Raw genomic sequence first — 19,746 nt, forward strand, 5'->3', positions numbered from 1 at the left:
GCAAAATGAAGGTAAATTGCATTTATTGTTGCTTAATTGACACACTTGCAAGCTTATCACTGCCTTGTTGTTTCAAGCGAAGTGTTCCCTAAATTGACTACTATGATCAAAAACCTTGATCAGTGTTTAAAGGGCTGGTCCATACTGTGTATTTTATCTCACTTTCACCAATATTTTCACTCTGAGGAGAAGTGTATTCTTTGAACTGAATCTTAACCTTATACCTTATCCAAACCAAGTGTGATGCAAAGTATCTTTGTTTTGATATTTAAACTCATTTGGTTGGTATATCAAATCACGCACTTCTTCCTCACTGTTTAATTGCAAAACGTTGGTTTGAGAAAATACTTGGACCAACTCCCCTTTAAAGTTATGTCAGCAAGCATTACTTGACTGAACATTTAATGCCTTAAAGGCTGGTAGATGCAACTCTGGCTGCCTCTTTACCTGCTGCTTTGCTTTTAACACCTTTTTCCCGCCCAGAGCTGACTTCTGAACTGCCCAGCCTGCCTACCCATGGTGGCCCAGACAAGCTGGATGTACCCGAGCCTGACAACAGAGTTCATGTAGTGGGTCCTACTGGGAATGAATCACCTGATGCACATGGGCAGCACGTGGAGTACACAGAATTCAATAATCAGCCCAATCAACCCAACAGAGGCTACCAACCTCAACATCGTCAACCTCAACCTCAACCTCAACCTCAACCTAACAAACCCCGACCCCAGCCTTATGTGCCTCAAGTTGGGGAGACCCTTGTATACATCCCCAAGGTGGGACCCGATGGGGGTCGTGTACCTCAGATTATTCAGGTTAGTGAAAGGCCTGGCGATGGCCTTCCGTTTCGTTTTTCAGAGGACAATACAGGAAGACCGCAGGAGGCCCAGACCCAGACCACCATCTCATGGCAGCCCTATCAGCAGAGTTCCGGTTACCTGGTGTCCTGTCAGCCCATTACCCATGAAGATGAGAAGATGTTCCAGGTAAGGACCTAGAAAGGATGAACAGGAAGGTCCTCAAATTTCTTTATCACCCTTTGTTCTTAAGATTGACCTTTTCTTGTTTTGCAGATGCGTCTCCCAGGAACATCCACAAGCGCCACCCTTATTGGTCTCACATCTGGTGCCTCTTATAATGTCATTGTGGAGGCCTTGAAAGGAGCCCTCAAACACAAAATCTTGGAGGAAATCATCACCGCTGGAAACACAGGTCGAGAAAGGAGCTATGAATTATGTTGAACATTTAAAACTGCACATGCTGATTATGCCTTAATGTTTCTTTATTTCATTCCCCATGAAACCAACAGTTCCAGGAGATGCTTCATCCAGCAAGGACTCATGTTATGACACCTTCACAGCCACTTCCCATGATGTTGGAGAGGAATGGGAGCGCATGTCTGAGACTGGCTTCAAACTCTGGTGCAGATGTCTTGGCCTGGGAAGTGGACATTTCAGATGTGACTCTTCCAGTGAGTAATGGAACACCTAAAGCTGCTTACCTGTAGGCAATCCAGTCTATCAAGAGCATATGACCCTGAATGCCTGTTTTTACACAGAATGGTGTCACGATAGTGGAAACAACTACCGCATTGGTGAAAAGTGGGAGCGACGGGCAGAAAACGGGCACTTGATGAGCTGCACTTGCCTGGGCAATGGTAAAGGGGAGTTCAAGTGTGAACCACGTAAGTCCTCCTTCTTAAAAGACTGTGTAGTCAGGTTTCTTCAGCTCCAAGCAGTGGGATTAAAATTTCTTCCATTTCGTCATAGATGAGTCTACATGTTATGATGACGGAAAGATGTACCAGGTCGGAAACCAATGGCAGAAGGAATACTTGGGAGCCATCTGCACTTGCACGTGCTATGGAGGACAGCAGGTATGAACACACAATTTAAAGCAGCACTTCGTAACTTTTGCTCTCGGGGTCCCCCTACAGTTTGGAAAAAATAATGTCCTCAACTACTGTTGTAAGCTCTGTCATCCTACAACAGGGGATGCCATCGCGCATGCATTTGTTGACATGACAACCCTGATAGCCCTGAACTAGTAATGCGCGGGTCTTCTCAACCCGCGGACCCCGTATGTCTATTTAATGGTCGCGGGTGCGGGGCGGGTTGTAAAAATATATACAGTGGTGCGGTGCGGGCCAAATAACTTCATAAAAGCGTCCCCGCGGGTTGGTGCAGCACTAACAGTTCCCCTGAACACTGCAGGAGTTGTTCACATGCAGGTGTTCTTCGGCGTCGCGTGTGAAATGTCTTCATCCCAGGTACAGTCAGTGGCATATGTTTCAGCATGTCATATGAATATAATTTCATGGGTTTTATTTTTTTCAAACGCCAAATAATCACGATGCTCACATTTACAAGCCAGCGTTATTATAGTAGTCTATTGGTTACTGTTTTACAGAATCTATATGATACTTTCAATGTTTGCGTGGTAGGTAATCACCATAACAAGCAGGACAGCATCGGTCGGGCACGCCTCCTCCAGCTCACGCCGACGAGCAAACGCTGGTCCAATGCTGATCCTCGTCCTGCCTTTAATCCCATCACTTTTTCGTTTCCTCTTATTGCTTTCCTCCAACAAAACCTTTTCTTTCTTATTTGTCTCTACTGCTTCGGACATGACTATATTATCCGACGAACAAAGTTGGGCTCGCACGTCTGAATTTAAGGAAGTGTGGGTGTTGGTGTAAGTGACGTATATGCCGTAAAGCTGTCGAATGTTGTAGTTCTTTTTGTTCTCGGGTTACTACCCAAAACCCGAAGTTTAAAAGTACGATTAAAAACGATACAGACCCCATCAAGCTATGGCAGACGTGTCATTTAACCTATTGTAAGTTGATTTATCATCACAAGAGTCTTAATAAATATATTATGAAGGTTGAAAAGTTACCTAGTGCTACTTTAAAGGAATAGTTCACCCTAAAATGAAAATGATCCCATAACTGAATCACCCTCCTGCCATTCTAGGTGTATGACTTTTTTCTTTCAGTCAAACACAATCAAAGTTATATTAAATAAAATCCTGGCTCTTCCCAGCGTTGTTTTTCTTCAAAAATGGGTTTTTGTAAGAAAAATATCCATATATAAAACTATTAACAATCCGTTGTCAGAAGATTATAGTTTAGAAAAGTTAAAATATTGCTACTTTTCTTACAAAAACCCATCACTTTGCTTTAGAAGGCATTTATTAATCCTTTGGAGTCGTAGATTACTTTTATGATGGATTGATACACTTGGAGCTTCCAAAATGTAACACTAGTTAATACCATTACAAAACTAGAAAGATCCAGGATATTATTTAATATAACTTACAATGAATTCGGCTGCATGAAGAAAGTCTTGTACACCTAGGATGGCTTGAGGGAAGGATAATTTGTGGGTGACCTATTCCTTAAATTCACATGCATGGACTAATTATAGAAAGAATATTCAAAACAAGTAGAAAAGGTCCTTTTCCTTAAAATGAGAGTTTAAAGAGGCATTTCAAATTCACATGCTTGAATATGGTTAAATGCGTTGTGTGTGTTGCTTTTAGGGTTGGCGGTGTGAGAATTGCAGAAGGCCTGGTGCTGAGATAAGCTCTGACCTGCTAAGACCCGTCCGCTTAAACACTGGCCACAGGGTGGTGGGTATCTGTCTTCATTCATTTAAATATTTCAAATGGCCACACAAAAATTTCAACCTTATTAAGCTAGTCAAGGCTTTAAGCTGTGAATGTACCCATTATATATTTTTTTGTAAATATGCATTGCCATGGTGCATACATATTTAAATGTATGCATATAAACAGTCCTGGTTTTCATTGTATAACATTTCCCTTTTGTTCTTCCAGAACATTCAATGCCCCATCGAATGTCTCCGACCTGATCTTCTTGCAGATGCTGTGACTAATCCCAAAACCCAAGAGTGAAACCTTTCTGACTTAACTGCACTATGACCTCCATTATGCAAGATTTACATGGGACACATGAGAACGTACTAATCACATACTGCCTTAAAGCCTCCTTGTTTATCACATCCGTTCAGATGCTGCTTTACAGTGTCTGTTGTGATACATCATTTACAGCCTTTGGCTGCTGTTACATAGAGGAATCTGATGGGCTTGCCTTGTACTTTTATGTTTGCAAGTGTGGTTTATACATTACATTTAAAAATATTGCAATATTAAAACAAGATATTCCCCATTGACGTGTTAATACTGTCTACTTGGTGATACCAAAACCAATAGGAAAGAACACTTTCCTTGTTAGTACCTGAAGTGTTTTTCTAATTTTAACGTTCAATTGAATGTACACAAAACAATGATTTTAGCCTTTATGCGTTGATAGGGCAATTTAACTACCTTACCAGTATTTTCAAAAGATTCCAGCCTTTATTAGCTGATATGGGCAAACATGAGGCACTGTTTTATAAGAATGTTAGAGCACCACTGGGGTACATGAGGTACCAAAAAGCAAGTCTCTATTTGTGCATCTTTTCTTTCTTTTTTTTCACATGGCTCATTGATTTAGAGTCAGCACTGGTTTTCGATTTTTAGATATTAATTTGATAAATTCTTTGGCTATTTATCCCCTTCATTCAGAACTGTTTGGTTGTATAGAATGTTCTTTTTTGCATTGACTGTCAATGTTATACTGTCAACAGTATTCACTCACTATTTTTAAATCCACTTTTTTTGGATATTGCAAAACACATGACAAATTATATTTATAAAACCTCACTCAAAGCAAAATCTTTTGGAATGATATTTTGGAAGTAAACCTTGCAAAAAACAACTTGTCTAATGCAAATAAACCCTTGATGGAATCTTTGAGAAACTATTATACTTGATTTGTGTTTTTATTTTGAAATGCACACGAGACATTAGAGGCAGCACAATGGAATGCATCAGGAAGTGTATGGAGACAAGTTCATATAGCAAATGTTGAAATAAAAAAATCCAGGGATAGTGTGGCAGAAATTATACAAAGAAAACAAAATGAACAGGAATGGATCATCTTATTCTTTCTGTATTGGTATTAAAGAAGTGATTATGTATCAAGATTGTTCATACATATATTTATCAGAAAGAGGAAGAAAAAAAATCACTTTGCTGTTGGCTTTAGGTTTAAACTTTTAGGTTTAAAGTAAAAAGAAACTCAACAATTCTAATATTTAAACTATTGAGTTAAAGTGGAAAGACTAACAATTAGCTATTGGGCTAAGTTAATGCATGGATAGCAACTTGGAATTACAGTAAACGATGTAGATCTAAAAATAAAGACACCCTACATTTCTGTAACAGTGATACTAGTTGAATTTGCATTCAACTGGATGTTTTGTGGCGTTTTTCAGTGATGGAACAGACGGATGTTGGTGTGCACCAGGCTAATACCCAGCTCATTGCAGGCATTGATGACCACCTCATCAGCAGTAGAGCCAGAGGGGGCGGCAATATACTCCACACCACTCTAAAACCATACACAGATTAAAAAAAATTGTCACTTTTAAATGCCATTCATATGCCATCTTAAGTATAATGTATAATATAGCAACAAGCCACTTGGATGAGAAGTATACAATTGCGCATAAGACAGCATGGATAAATGAGGTGCATTAGGAAACTATTTAAACTTGGTAACTAGGAGAGGGTGTTTACCCGTTTGGCACGGTCAACATTGTCCCGGAAGGGGAAGAAAGCATCAGAGCTGAGGGCCACAGCCTGAAGAGAACTGATCCAGTTTTTCTTCTCCACCTCTGACAAAGGCTCAGGAATCTCCTCAAACAGAGCCTTCCAAACCTCCATATCTGGACCCTGACATACGAACAAAAATTCAATGCCATCAGAAAACCTCTACATGAGAAACAACGTGATACACACAGGCCTGGTTTCACAGACAGGGCTTAGATTAAGCCAGGAGCGTCTTAGTTAAACTAGGACATTCAAGCAGCTTTTATAAACATGCCTTCGGACAAAAACATTATGGTGATCATCATCATCAGACAAAAATATATTTTAAGACATTTCAGTTAAAGTAGCTTTCAGTTAAAAGGTGCCCTAGAATAAAATAACAAGCGTTGAGTACATGGACAATTCAATTATTCAACTATGCCATGGTTATCACATACAGTGAGTCTCAAACACCATTACTTCCTCCTTCAAATGTAAATCTTGTTTGTAAAAAACACCACGGAAAAACAGGCTGCTCTTGACATAACGGCAACTGTGATGCATGTGCTGCCGTATACAAATGTTGGGGGCGTACATATTAATTATCCCAGCGATTGCGTCACGTGAGGATAGCGAAAATGGCAGATCATAGAAATAGATGTTATGTTCCAGGCTGTGCAGGGGACGTGAGGACTTTTCATGAGGACTTTTTGTTCAGTGGGACTTTTCCTTCCCACTGAACAAAACTGTTCAACAGGCATGTTTATCTATAACCAGATACCACAACAATTTAATTAAAAGTTGTTTGTTTGCTCGGCCCATTTCACCACGGACAGCAATTCAAACTATATCCCCGCTAGCAGTTAAGTAGTGATTTTATCCACTTACTGACTGTCTATACAATTTCTGATTAAACTGGAAGTTTCTTAGTGAGACAACATTAACGATAATATCTCCTGTGTTGTCTATATCCAACGCAAGATGCTAGTATAGTAACAGTAGGAAACTCCAAGTAGTATACATAAGTATGACAAATGTCAAAGTTAATATTTTCTGCCAGTGTTGTCATTCAAATCTACAAAATACAACCGTAGATACATATGGCAATTCCTTTTTTCATATAATTTAGATAATTTAGCCTATAGGCTATTTTCATCAACAACACAACTCAGGAGCTTATGTTAACTACGTTAGTTTAGTTGCTTACAGATCGCTCGATCCTTCTAGCTAACGTTGTCATCACCACTTAAGATGAAACAGTAGTAATTTAAAAAGGCATCTTCAATTTGTTAAAAAAAAAACTGTAGGCTACTGTACAAACAATATATTTGTGCACTAACGTTACCCAGTGCGCTGTTTGAAGTTTGCGATTCAAAGTGAAGCTATCATTGTAAAATCAAACTGTGACGCATTACAGTGATTAAAATGTTTTTAAAATGCTCAAAACAAAGTTGTGACTGCTGACGATACGAGTTAAAGTGTAAAGTTAATGTTATATGCTAGTTAATGTTATATGTAGGCTGAAGTTACAGTACTGACGTTATATTTTGCAGGTCTTACTGAAAATAAAGACTAAACTTACCACTCAAAAGCGTCCAATACCAAACTCAAAACAATTAGTTGTTCCTCAAAATCTTAATTTTTGTCAGAAACAGGATCAAACATAAGGTTGGATGCATAATCTCTCCATGACTGACAGTATACATACAGTAGATGTGTTTCTGCCACTGAAATCAGCCGCGCAGTGAAGCCAATCAGAGCCGAACTCCACATTAATATTCATAACCCTTCCAAATAAGGCAAAAACAGACCATTACATCCTAGGGACAATTTCTGGGGTTGTAAATGGACCTGTAAACCAGTATCTGGAAAATTTCAACCCTTAAAAAAAGTCACAAATGCTATATTTAGATATCAGAGAACAATTTAAAATATTGTTTCAACTCATTCTAGGGCACCTTTAACGCAGTTCAAACATGCATTTTAGTTTGGGACAGCTTGTCTGTGAAACCGGACAGCAACATTATTTCTATCACTTCTTATTCTCTGAAAGTTCTGGTCAAGTAAGCATGGTTGTTGGCTGATAAATTCTCTCAAAACAGCCAAATATCTGATGAATTAGGCTGGCGAATATATGCATGGTGCAAATGACCAATTTATGGACTATACCTCTCCAATTGTTCCGCTGACATACTGATCAATGGCATTAGCCATCTCTGCGCGCTTAACTCCGGCGCGGAATTTCATTTTGAGCACCCTGGGGTGGTGCCTGAGCCACCAGTTATCAGCCTTGTCTCCGGCCAGCCGAGTGCAGTGGATACGAGACTGCTGCCCAGCACCGATACCAATCACCTAACAAACACACACATCATACTAAAGGTTTTTTATAATGAAATGCACTGTGAAATGTATAAACATGTTTCAAAATGGCATTTGCATTATGTACTTATTTTTATCTTAAGTTTTTGGTTACCTGACCATCCTTTGCATAACACACAGAGTTGGACTGAGTGTACTTCACTGCGATACTGGCTACAATGAGGTCTCGAAGAGCACTCTCAGAGAGCTGCAGAGAGATCAAAATCACATCATCTGTGTTAAATAATAGCACAGACTTCCTATCAGTCAAACGAAATCCCAATTGATAAAACAACAAGCAACGTTTACAACAAAATAGTTGTTTCAAACCCCCAAAATGTTACCTTACCCAAGCAAAAATGTACAAATTCAATTGAATATATAGTCTGAACAATTAAAAATCCGGGTAGCACTTTGTATATACATGGGGAACAGGACTGTTAAATAATACTTGGAGTAATTACAATAACTGGGTACTAACTAGGTACTAACCTTGAACCTAGCACAACCCCTGTAGTTACCTTATAATAACCCAGTATTTTCTTACAAGAAGTACATGTACTGTAAAATAAAGTGCAACAAAAATCTGAATTTACTAAAGCATAATAGCATTAATGGAGTTTCTCACCTTGCCCTTTGACACAATGTTGCTGAAGAGCTCTTTATTAATGACAGCTCCATTCCTTTTCTGTTTGAGGTACAACCCAAACAGCACCCGCACCTCCTCTTCATCAGGTTCATAGTCAGGATCCATCTAATAGAACAGGACATACATCATGAAGGCTTAGACAGATTTTTGATGAAATACATGGACTATTCTTTTCATCAAAAATCTATTTCAAATAAATGCTGTTATTTTGAATACTGTAAACAATGCATCATGGTTTCAAAAATAAAAATACTGATCAACACAACATTGATAGTATCTCACCACATTAATGATTTCTGAAGGGTCATGTGACACAGAAGACTGGAGTAATGATGCTGAAAACTCAGCTTTGCATCACCGAAATAAATTGCATTTTAAAATATATTCACATAGAAAACTTATTTTAAATTGTTATAATATTTTACAATATTACTGCTTTTACAGTATGTTTAAGTCATTTAAATGCAGCCTTGGCGAGCATAAGAGACTAAAACCTTTACAAATATTAACAACCTAAACTTTTGAACCATAGTGTATTACTGCAATTAGTATGACTTCTTCCATGTGTAAAATAGACTTTTCTCCCAGGATAATCTGCATTATTACTTTTAGGGGGATAATGGTTTAGGACTGAAGACCAGTTCTGAAGAATGAAGACCAAGAGTCAGGAGTACAATTAATTAAAGAAAAATGTACTTAAGAATAGTTTGCAGTTTCATCAATAGAGTCAGCCTCAGTCTCTCGAGGAGTGCGGAAGCCAGACTCTACCGATGAATCTGCAAACTATTCTTCAGTACATTTTCTCTATTTGATTGAACATCTTGACTCCTGCAGCCTGTGCCATGATAGTAGTTTAACAAACTCGGGGTTACAGCCTTTCGAGTGGACAAAACAAAACCAATCTATTTAGGCTTTGTTGGCACCATGATGCTGATCATCAGCTTTCTCTGCCAACTCAGGCTTTAATCCTGAGTTCAGGAATTTAGCTGACATCATTAGTGAACAGCCAATCACACGCTCTGGATCAGTGACGTGACATCAGTAGTGAACAGCCAATCACATGCTGTGGATCAGTGGAACCGAGATTCACTTCTCACAAGAGAAGCTGTGAGATTCATTTCTCTCTTCTGTGGAATATTACATGAATGAAAAATATTAAGAATTTAAACAAATTTACACAACAAGAGCTGTCTATGAAAGAGGACAGCTTAAAGAAAAAATATGATATGTCAAAGCAAGTAAAAGTTATGTAGTTTAGTTGATATATAGAGAGAATTGAACATTTAAGCTCAGTGAACATTTTTTATAGCTTTATATAGGCTATTTATATTAATTTTAACAAAGTGCCTATTAATGATTGATAAACTAAAATGGTCAATGTGTAATTGATTAAAGACGGCATGAAATCAAATTTTACAATTCGTATTTTTATATGTAATAATGTAGCGTTTGCTATAAATGATTTATCTGTGCACTACATTAATTTAAAAAAAAATGTATTTACCTTATATAAATAATATATTATAAATATATTAACCTCCCCTTCCCCCTCGAAACGACTTCTCTTCTTTCCCGGTCATGTGCTATTGTGTAAGGACGGGGCTCTGTCTCGTTTCTGCACCGCCCCTCAGACACCGGTTGCTGAGGGCATTCAAATCTGCCTCCATTTTGTTTAGCAACGCCCAACGATCCAATCAGTTCCCGAAGGACGAAATCAAGCCTTGCCCTACATTTATTCTAATTTCAGAGTTCGTTTCACTTGGATATACGTCACAATAAGGTGAAAAAGACGATCTCAACTTCCGTTTCATTCCGAATTTAAGGGATATTATAATTACATAAATTATATCCAAGTCATTAAAAAATATATTATTATAAACAAGCATTGTTAAAATCCAGACAATTTAGTCTTTAAAAACCATTTGCTATGTAGTCACCTTTAATTTGGAGTAGAAAAGGGGGGTGTGGCTTTATTGCATCAGAGGTGTGTAACTTTGCTCACAGCTGATTGGTCCAGTTTCAGTTTGAGATCTCTTATCCAGAACATAACCTGGAGCAGGTTAGCCGTGGAATGTAAGTTACCATTGAGATGAACAAAAAGCCAAACCACTTTAATGGTACCTGAAACCCAGGATTGGCACAAATTAAGCTTTAACAAATCTGGTTAGCCAGCTAAACCGGCTTCATGGTATAGGCCCCTGGTCTTCTTTCAAACATATCTGGTACCTGGATCCTGAAATTTTACCACAACATTACCTAATGTATATATTAAAGTACCACGATACATCATCACTTTACCCCCCCCAAAAAAACTTTAGAAAGTTTCTTTTTAGTAAGGGCTGTTTTGATCCACTAACAAAAAGGTGGAGCAAATTTGGTTAACATAGTCCAATAAAAGTATCTTTAAATCAATGAACAAGCATGATATACCCGAAGGACACAATAGTTTCCATTCTTCTTTTTGGAGAGAATTCGCAGTGCTTCCTCATCATAACCAGGAGCAACGATCCCATCCGACACCTTAAAAAAAATGAATGCAATCACAAAAAAAAATATAGAAGAGGCTAATGCTTTGTGAGAATATTGGATGTAACTCTTAGGTGACGAATGACAAAGTTATTGTTTGTTTCTCTCACACACCTCTCTAGAGATGATCTTGGCAGTCGGGACGTCACAGACGTCAGACAAAGCAATAAAATCTCCAAAGGAGGACATCCTGTCAGAACCTACAAGACATTAGTTGCATTTTTCCATATTTATTTAGGCTTAAACATGCCAAACTACATGGGAGATTAATGCCTGACAATTCTTTTGGTTTGAAAATTAAGTGTGGAGATACATGGAGGGATGTGTCACCTCTGGCTCTGGCGTATGCGGTGGAAAGAGGAGTGAGGTCCTGGAGCATGTCATTCACCATACACACCTTGGCCTCGTCTTCGCTCAATGGGACGCCAACTGCAGCTCCTGAAATGTGAAAATTTGTCTGAGATAGTTTCTGAAACTCCACAAAGGCTCTGTTTGCTCCTGGTATTAAGATGCTTTTAGGTCAATCGGATCTCAAGTGGACGACACTTAATACAGGTGTAAACGGGGTCTAAAACTTTGAGCTTGTTCACTTTTGACCACTTCCAGAAGTAGTCTCACACACATTTTGCAAAAGATGTGAAAAAGCCCATACATTTACCCTCCCCTCAAAGAAATGTCCCCAAGACAGAAGTGGTTTAAAAGTGGACAAAAGAGATGGATTAAAACACCAGGAGTAAACAAGGATGTGTCCCTCTCATCCACTTGTGACCTAAAACGCATCTTAATACCAGGGGTAAACGGGGCCAAAAATGTGAGCTCTCCTGGCATCTGGAAAGCAGGTTTGCGTTCATACCTGCAGGGCTGACATGTTTAAATGAAGTTGCGGCTGGCAAACCAAGAGCTCTTTTCAACTCCCTCACCAGCTGCCAGGCGTTCAGAGCGTCACACAGGTTAATGAAGCCTGGAGAGCCATTCAGCACTGAGGAAATGGAGAAAAACATTAAGATCATAACTTCTGTGGTTGAATATTTGTCTGACAGTAACGTATGCGCTCATATATACCGGAAAGTGGAAGTGCTGGGCGTATAGTGTACAGCTGAGCAGGAGCTTGATGGGGATTCATGCCGTATCGCAAAGGCAGCTGGGAAATTCCTCGACTATATTCACGTCTGAAGTAATCAGAGATGGCCTCATCGTACTGAGCGGTGTGTGTGAAGGCCTGAGATATTATAAACACAAAACGTATTGTTTAATAACTAAAACAGAGTAATTGTCTATCAAAATAGTAACCATTAAGCTGACCGATGGATTTAATTAACCCTCTGGGGTTCTTCATTTATGGGTCACACTCAGGACCTTCGGGTCTAAAAGGACCCGGAGGTCGGGAATAAAAAAAAAAAAAATTGAGTGAAATCAATGAAATATATTTTTGTTCAATAATATTTTTTCTTTTCTTTTTTGGTGTTTTGAGATAATTTTATGATTTATAAATAATATTTATGCAATAATTATGACCCATTTTTTCCCATTGAATATAATAGAATTTTTTTTTTTTTTTTTTTTCCTTTTTTTATTAAAGCTGTATTTCATTTTAGAGTCAAGCCTAGGCCTCATGAAAGCATTTTTTTTATTTGATTGGTGCCATCTGGTGGACACAGTGAGCATTTTTATCACGCAATAGCACATTTTTACCACTAGAGTGCATTACAGAACCTGTGTGTGTGTGTGTGTGTGTGTGTGTGTGTGTGAGTTTTTGTTTGTCTGTTTTGCACTCTTGATGTTTTAGAGATTCACCCCTTCACTGTTGAGTCCTTTTTTTCTGCATCCTGGCTGATTTGTAGATTATATGCACAAAAAACTCTGTATTTTCATATTTTTGCCAATTTCCCATTCATTTCCTATGGGGGTCTTTTTTGACCCGAAGGCCCCGAGTGTGACTATTTTTTTTACGACCACTTAGACTTTTCCAATCCTGTCCCCAATTTTTTTTCCTGTCCATATACCAAGTACCAATACCATCACCAAGTTTCGTACCATTCAGATGAAGCTACGATTTTTAACATTTCTTTCAAAAAAAAATTCGGGTCAGAAATGACCTAAGAACCCCAGAGGGTTAAGGACAGATGCAGAGAGACATCTAGAGAGATGGGTGGCTAATATTATAAGAATAAATATGATTATTTAACAACAGCAGATAAGACATACAATTAAACACATGCATGCACTGACATTGCTGAAATCACTGCAAAACTAGTTCATCTATATAATTCAGTACATTTAAATATATATATATAGCACTTTTATTCTGCAAGGATGCAAATGATCAAACCTGACACTGAAGATATTTCGAAAAAATGCTGTTCTTTAAAACTTGATAAAGAAAAGCCATGGGAAAAAATGTATTATGATTTTCACAAAAATATGAAGCAGCACAACTGTTTTCAACATTGATAAAAAGAAATGTTGAAGAAAAGAAAAGAAGAACATTTTCCTAAGAAGAAGATCAGCATATTAGAATGATTTCTGAAAGGTCATGTGACACTGAATACTGGAGTAATGATGCTTAAAATTCAAGTTTGTAGCACATTTTTGTAACAAATTACAAACATTACAATAGAAAGTTATTTTAAATTCCAATAAATGTTTCACTGTTTTCGATCGAATCAACCCAGCCTCGGTGAGCATAAAATACTTCTTTCCAAACCATAAAAAAAATAAAATAATAAATAATAATTATTGACCCCAAACATTTTTAACAATCCTTAAAATAGATGAAAAAAAACCAATAAGTGACAGCTCAGCTCAAATATTAAGACGATATTCCTCAGAGGTCATAAGAACACAAACGAAGCACACACTTTATTTTACCCAAGTGTCCCAAATTAACATAACCTCTGCTGCTTGAACTTTGGCTGCAATTGCCTTTATATTCAGCAAACATCTGAAACCCAATCTGATAATAAAAAAAAAAAAAAAAAACACATGCAGACTAAACTAGGGTAAAAGTACCACCCAAAGAGACACAAATGCCCAGCTTGCTGAGGGCCAAAATGCCAGTTGTGATTCCCTTTATCATCTAAACCTCCAGTCCTCCAATCCACCTCCCAGAATATTAAGCGTTTAACGGTATATCGCTATAAAATATAACTGCGACGATATGCATTGTTGATGTAAACGATTTGATTCACGACAGAGTTGTTTTATCCAAGGCTTAACTTGTTGTATTTATTAGGTATAATTCACACAAAAATGTAAACTCTGTCATCATGCACTCAGCCTCATGTCGTTTTGTTTACCTTCCATACACAAATGAAGAGATTCTGTATAAAACCTGAGAGATTTCTGTTCCTTCATTTAAAGTCCATTGCTCTCCAACTTAAAAGATCCAATAAATGTTAAAGGCATTGTAAAAATTACTAATCGAGTGTCTAATCCAAATCCATGTCTTATGAAGAGACACAGTGGTTTTATATTTAGTATAAATGCTCCTCAATTATGGAATTCGCTACCTCTTATACTACGAAATACCTCATCTGTGGGTGCATTCAAGTCCCAGTTAAAAACATATCTATTCAACAAGCATTTCAGATAATGCAATTATATGCATTATGTGATTTGTATATATAGATGTTTAAGTAGGTGTCTAAATGTACTGTAATTGTGCAATGTAAAGCAACCTTGAGCTATGGAAAGGCGCCACATAAATAAAACTTCTTCTATATGATGAACAGATTTACCACGAAGCGGATAACAGAATGACACACCTCAAAGTCAAAGCGGAAACATACTTTAAATCATCAGATCACATTTAGTTTTAGTAGTATGATTATTCAAAGCATTTTAGATGGTTTATTCTTATACGTATAGTGCATAAATAGCGGCAGAGGCAGGACATGGCGAGCACCGGGAGAGAATGCAGCCTGTATTGAAAGCGAAGTAATGTGCTAAGGGAAAAAAATTAAGTTTGCAGAGTTTCAGTGACATTGCTACATTAAATGACTAATATATATATGATGCTATGTGGGAATATTTGTGGGTACTAACAATAAAAGTAAAATATAACAATATAAAAAAACTTTGCTGCCTCTCGCAATTTCGCCTTAAAATATTGAGATATGCATCATATCGTGAGTTCAGTATTGCGATATATATCGAATTGTGACATGAAACCTCGAAGGAATATTTTAGATGTTGATGAGTTAATTTAGATGTTTTAATTAGTTAGAAATCTAAAACATTCTGGTAGATGGGACTAAAATATTAGATTTGATTAAGTAATATAAGTAAGAGTATGATCAATAGACCATACCGTACCCTTTTATTGGAGGTAAAAGGGCTCAAAACACAAAGCAAATATGAGTAAGCCTATTTATCAATGGCTACAGCAAATCTAATTTCATGTCTGAACATGATTTACCAGACAAATCAGAACATTAGCTACTCAGTAACATAGCATGTGTACAATTAAATAATTTAAAATTGAAATCAACTAAATTAAAATCAAACTAAATCAAAACCATGGCTATATGCCTGTAATCAAGGTCAGTTTTACATTAAAATGATTATATTTTCTGAATCTATTAATTTTATTAGTGGTGAACATTCTTCCCCTTCAGATTTCAGGTAACATCAGGTGGGATTGCCTGAGTTTTGGACGTGCACAAAGGTCAGTGGGTCGTCAAAGCTGAATCAAATCTCCTCTCAGATAGGATCACGCTACCTTGAGTGCAAGAGTTTTGCGCGTTTCCACTGTGGTATCACGGTTGCTGGAAGATTCCATTTCCTTGGCAACAACATCGTAGTCAGATGGATCAGAGACGACAGTGACTCTGGCATGATTCTTAGCTGCTGCTCGAAGAAGAGTCACTCCACCTAAATATGGTTATGAGATTAATGGTGAAATTAGAGACAACAGGGCGAATCTGACACAGGCTGCAAAGATAACCCCAAACCCCCTGTTGTTTTGGCATGGCATTTTCATGAAAATCAAACACAATTACCAGAAATTAAATATACAGTTACAAATAATCATACAAAAAAATGCTATCATTTTTTTTTTTTAAATGAAAAAGCTTAAACAAAATAAAAAATAAATATTAGATGGATAAACAAACTTAGGAAGAAAAAAAAAAAAAGTTAAATGTTGCCTTAGCAAATAGCTGAAATAATATCAGTAACTACAAGTACTAAAATAACTACATTTGAAATACTAAATGTATAGTAAGTTGAAGAGCTAAAATTACTGTATTTGAAATAATACATTTACCAAAAGCAGAAACATGGAGAAAAGAAAAAAATACTAAACCTTAAGGTACAAAAATATCAAAATAAAAGTTATTTCTATATCATAACATTCCTAAACATACAAAACCATAGCACTGTTGAATTCAAGTCAAGGAAACATTAATAGGGTCAATTAAAGAGTCCTTTAAAATAAAAATGTTAAACCCTGTCAAAAATGAGCATCGTACTGACCGATATCAATCTGCTCAACAGCATCTTCCACGGTCACACTGGGGGATGCAACGGTCTTCACGAACGGGTAAAGGTTGCACACAGCCACTCTTGAAGAACAAGTTTACATTTTTTGTTTGTTTTTATTTATCTTGAAGCAATCATTTAAAAATGATTTACTGGCTAGAGTAAATAAAAACATCTAGACTACGAGCCTAACCTGCCTTGATTGCATCATTACTACCCATTCATAGTTCACAGTGCTCATATGACCCTGCCGAAATGGATGAGAGCCTTTTGGTCACAGTCACCACAGCGGCACTATTTGAATTATCAGTGATTAGATTAGCAATGCTGAGTCTCTTCTTCTAACAAAAAACCAATGGAAAGCATGTTAGCACTGCTAAACCTGATTATATCTTGTACTGGTGGCACATGACAACCATTCATGAACACCAGGACCTGGATTTATTTAAAATCTATAAAGCAGAACTTGCTAAACAAGTACCATGTTATTATTTACCACTGTAACACAGATATCATTAGACTCTTCTTACTAAAACACACTACCTGACAAGACTAAAGCCCAGTTTATCCATGTCGGCCTTATCAGAGGGAGTTTGTCTAGCCAAAATGCCGCCATGGACAGCTGGATGAAGGGTCTTAACTCTTCCTCCAAGCATCTCAGGAAATCCAGTGAGCTCAGATACATCCCTGTGAGAAAAAAATTAATAAATCTATGAATGACGTAATCAACAACATTTTGTATTCCCAGCAACTATAAGCAAGTTTTACCTGACGGTGAGTCCCGCATCTCTGAGGGTTTTGGCAGTACCTCCTGATGCCACCAATGCCAGACCCACTGATACCAGCCGCTTGGCAAACTCCACCAGTCCGGTCTTATCCGACACACTCAGCAATGCTGAAAGAGACAATGCTGTCAATTAGACAAACACAAACTGTGCAATACAAAAATATGACATAACAACAGCAGCAGGGCTGAACTTCAATTACATGCATCACTTTTGAACAAATACACACTTCCCGTCACGTAACAATGATAGAACCAGATGGTAATACCGTAGTAGGTTGATACCATGGTACTACAGTTAGAAAGTAAGTTACCATGATAAATAAGTACTGTAGCAGTACGTAACGTACTCTGGCACATACCAAGAAATTCATGCAACAACAAAAAAAAGAACTGCTCCATCACAGCAAATGCATGGTAACGTTACACTAAAATAGTTCAAAGATTACCATGGTACACACATCCCTCAATCTGGTAAGTGATATTTACCCTCAGAACAATACTATGGTACTGTAAAATTAGAATAGTATTATCGTCATGGTACTGTGTAAAACAAGGCATTATCATTGTGCTTTTTGGTATTTTTTTTTTACAAGCAAGATATCAGATCAGTGTTCTGAACCGGAATTCATCACAAAAACTTTTCTAAACCTGAGATTGTCTAAGTTAAGTTAATGCCAGTAAAGGCTGTGACGGATCAACAAGGCATTACATCATCCATCAAAAACAAACAACGAAAAGTACTTGATTTGTAAACAGAAGCTTGCAACGAGTAAAAAAGACAGTAGATTACCTAGTTCAGATGCCATGCTGCAGGTAAAGAAGAGTCGATGTGAGATTTGAGCTGGGATCTCGTGCACCGCGCGCTGTTAATAAAAGCACGTGGATGCAATAGTTTTATCCGCGTTGATGATGCATGATGGGAAATGTAGTTTTTATATCAAAAGACACTCCCACCTTATCAATACTCAAGGGAGCGTTTGTTAGCGTTTTTTTTTTTTTTTTTTTTTTTTTACAAAAACTGCATGAAATAAAAATGCTGATGCTTGATGGGAAATGTAGTTTTTTTTATATCAAATGACACTCCCACTTTAACGAAACTCAAAGAAGTGTTTTTGTTTTATTTACAAAATATGTATTATAAATAATGCATGTAATGTAAATGCTAATGTTTTAGCAAACTTTATTGTAAATACACACAACGTTCACAAATAGCACATTCAAAGAAACAGAAACGCAGAAGAAGAAAAAGGAGGAGGAGGAGAAGAAGAAGAAAAATGTTTGGGCTTCTTAGTGAACTTGAATAAACAATCATTTCGTTTACCTTTGTAAACACACCAATAGATGGCGCCTCTTGCATACCTTGAGTCTTGACTACACCTCACGTCATTTGTAAGCATTAAAAGCCTCTTTCTTTGTCCTCCTGTGTCAAATGTGTCCTCTTGAGATCCAACGGAGAATGGGCAGACCGAGGAGATTGACAGGATGATTTCATCTCGATAAATGGAGCCAAAAATCCCACAACACCAAACGCCTTAGGGGAGAGGGGGGTAAGATGAGCCTTTCCCTTCAATTTTTATATTAATTTTGTATTTATTTATTTACTTATGTGGACCTCAAGATAAGATAAAACAAGGCAGAAGTTCAAAGAAAGTATTTTAAGTAATTTCGGGATTTTTGCTATCTGTTATATGGGATCAGAATACATCTACGACATATAAAAATATGACTTCTTATAAAAAAAAGTGTTCATGTGGCTCAATTTACCCCAGCCCTTTTAAAAGCTAATTTAAACAACATAAAACCAACCAAATGAAGTGGACATTTCTGTATCTTTAATTGTTTGCATTTTGTAACCTTCCCAAAAACAGCCTAAACAAAGTTTGGGTAGCCTACAATTAAAAAAAAAAAAAAAAAAAAAAACTGAATTAGAATAGATAAATAAATGTCATTGAAACTAATGAACATTTTAGTCAAACTTTTCTTGGCATGGTAGTTTTTCTGCAATGTTGAACATGTTAGGCCATTAGGGCCTACAGATGGAAACTGGAAAGATACAGTGTATGATTAAGCAGCATCTGGGTCTTATAAGGATTTGTGTACTTGTAAATCGTTCCTATAAAATTATAAATTAATCCAGTTGTGTAACATTACATTGAAATTATACCAGTTTATACTTCAGAGATTTAACTTAACTACAGTGCCGTATGGTGGGGTAAGTTAAAACGCTGGCTCAATTTACCCCACAGCATTTGGCTCAATTTGCACCATAGCTGCCATTTTGGGCTAAAAT

General features: G+C 37.2%; 2 protein-coding genes across 3 annotated transcripts in view; one reads left to right on the forward strand and one right to left on the reverse strand.

Annotated features, from left to right (window-relative positions):
* fn1b (fibronectin 1b) overlaps nucleotides 1–4,825 on the forward strand; it is a 33,564-nt gene extending 28,739 nt beyond the window's left edge. For both annotated transcript variants that reach the window (XM_067442213.1, XM_067442214.1), the window contains exons 39-45: nucleotides 484–983; nucleotides 1,071–1,209; nucleotides 1,307–1,468; nucleotides 1,556–1,681; nucleotides 1,767–1,873; nucleotides 3,541–3,630; nucleotides 3,838–4,825. In XM_067442213.1, the coding sequence (XP_067298314.1) occupies nucleotides 484–983; nucleotides 1,071–1,209; nucleotides 1,307–1,468; nucleotides 1,556–1,681; nucleotides 1,767–1,873; nucleotides 3,541–3,630; nucleotides 3,838–3,915 (1,202 nt within the window). In that variant the 3' untranslated portion in view covers nucleotides 3,916–4,825. The remainder of the gene's footprint in view (nucleotides 1–483; nucleotides 984–1,070; nucleotides 1,210–1,306; nucleotides 1,469–1,555; nucleotides 1,682–1,766; nucleotides 1,874–3,540; nucleotides 3,631–3,837) is intronic.
* atic (5-aminoimidazole-4-carboxamide ribonucleotide formyltransferase/IMP cyclohydrolase) lies at nucleotides 4,267–18,387 on the reverse strand. The gene is made up of 15 exons (XM_067442216.1): nucleotides 18,247–18,387; nucleotides 17,438–17,564; nucleotides 17,213–17,356; nucleotides 16,664–16,752; nucleotides 15,909–16,060; nucleotides 12,251–12,407; nucleotides 12,042–12,167; nucleotides 11,519–11,626; nucleotides 11,303–11,388; nucleotides 11,093–11,182; nucleotides 8,642–8,767; nucleotides 8,129–8,221; nucleotides 7,825–8,007; nucleotides 5,644–5,799; nucleotides 4,267–5,455 (listed from the first exon to the last, which is right to left on the reverse strand). Exons 1-15 carry the CDS (start codon nucleotides 18,260–18,262, stop codon nucleotides 5,336–5,338), a joined length of 1,773 nt encoding a protein of 590 aa, XP_067298317.1. The 5' UTR covers nucleotides 18,263–18,387; the 3' UTR covers nucleotides 4,267–5,335.
* Nucleotides 18,388–19,746: the final 1,359 nt, after the last annotated feature.

Source organism: Pseudorasbora parva, chromosome 4 (assembly GCF_024679245.1).
Source record: "Pseudorasbora parva isolate DD20220531a chromosome 4, ASM2467924v1, whole genome shotgun sequence".
NCBI classification, from domain to species: Eukaryota; Metazoa; Chordata; class Actinopteri; order Cypriniformes; family Gobionidae; genus Pseudorasbora; species Pseudorasbora parva.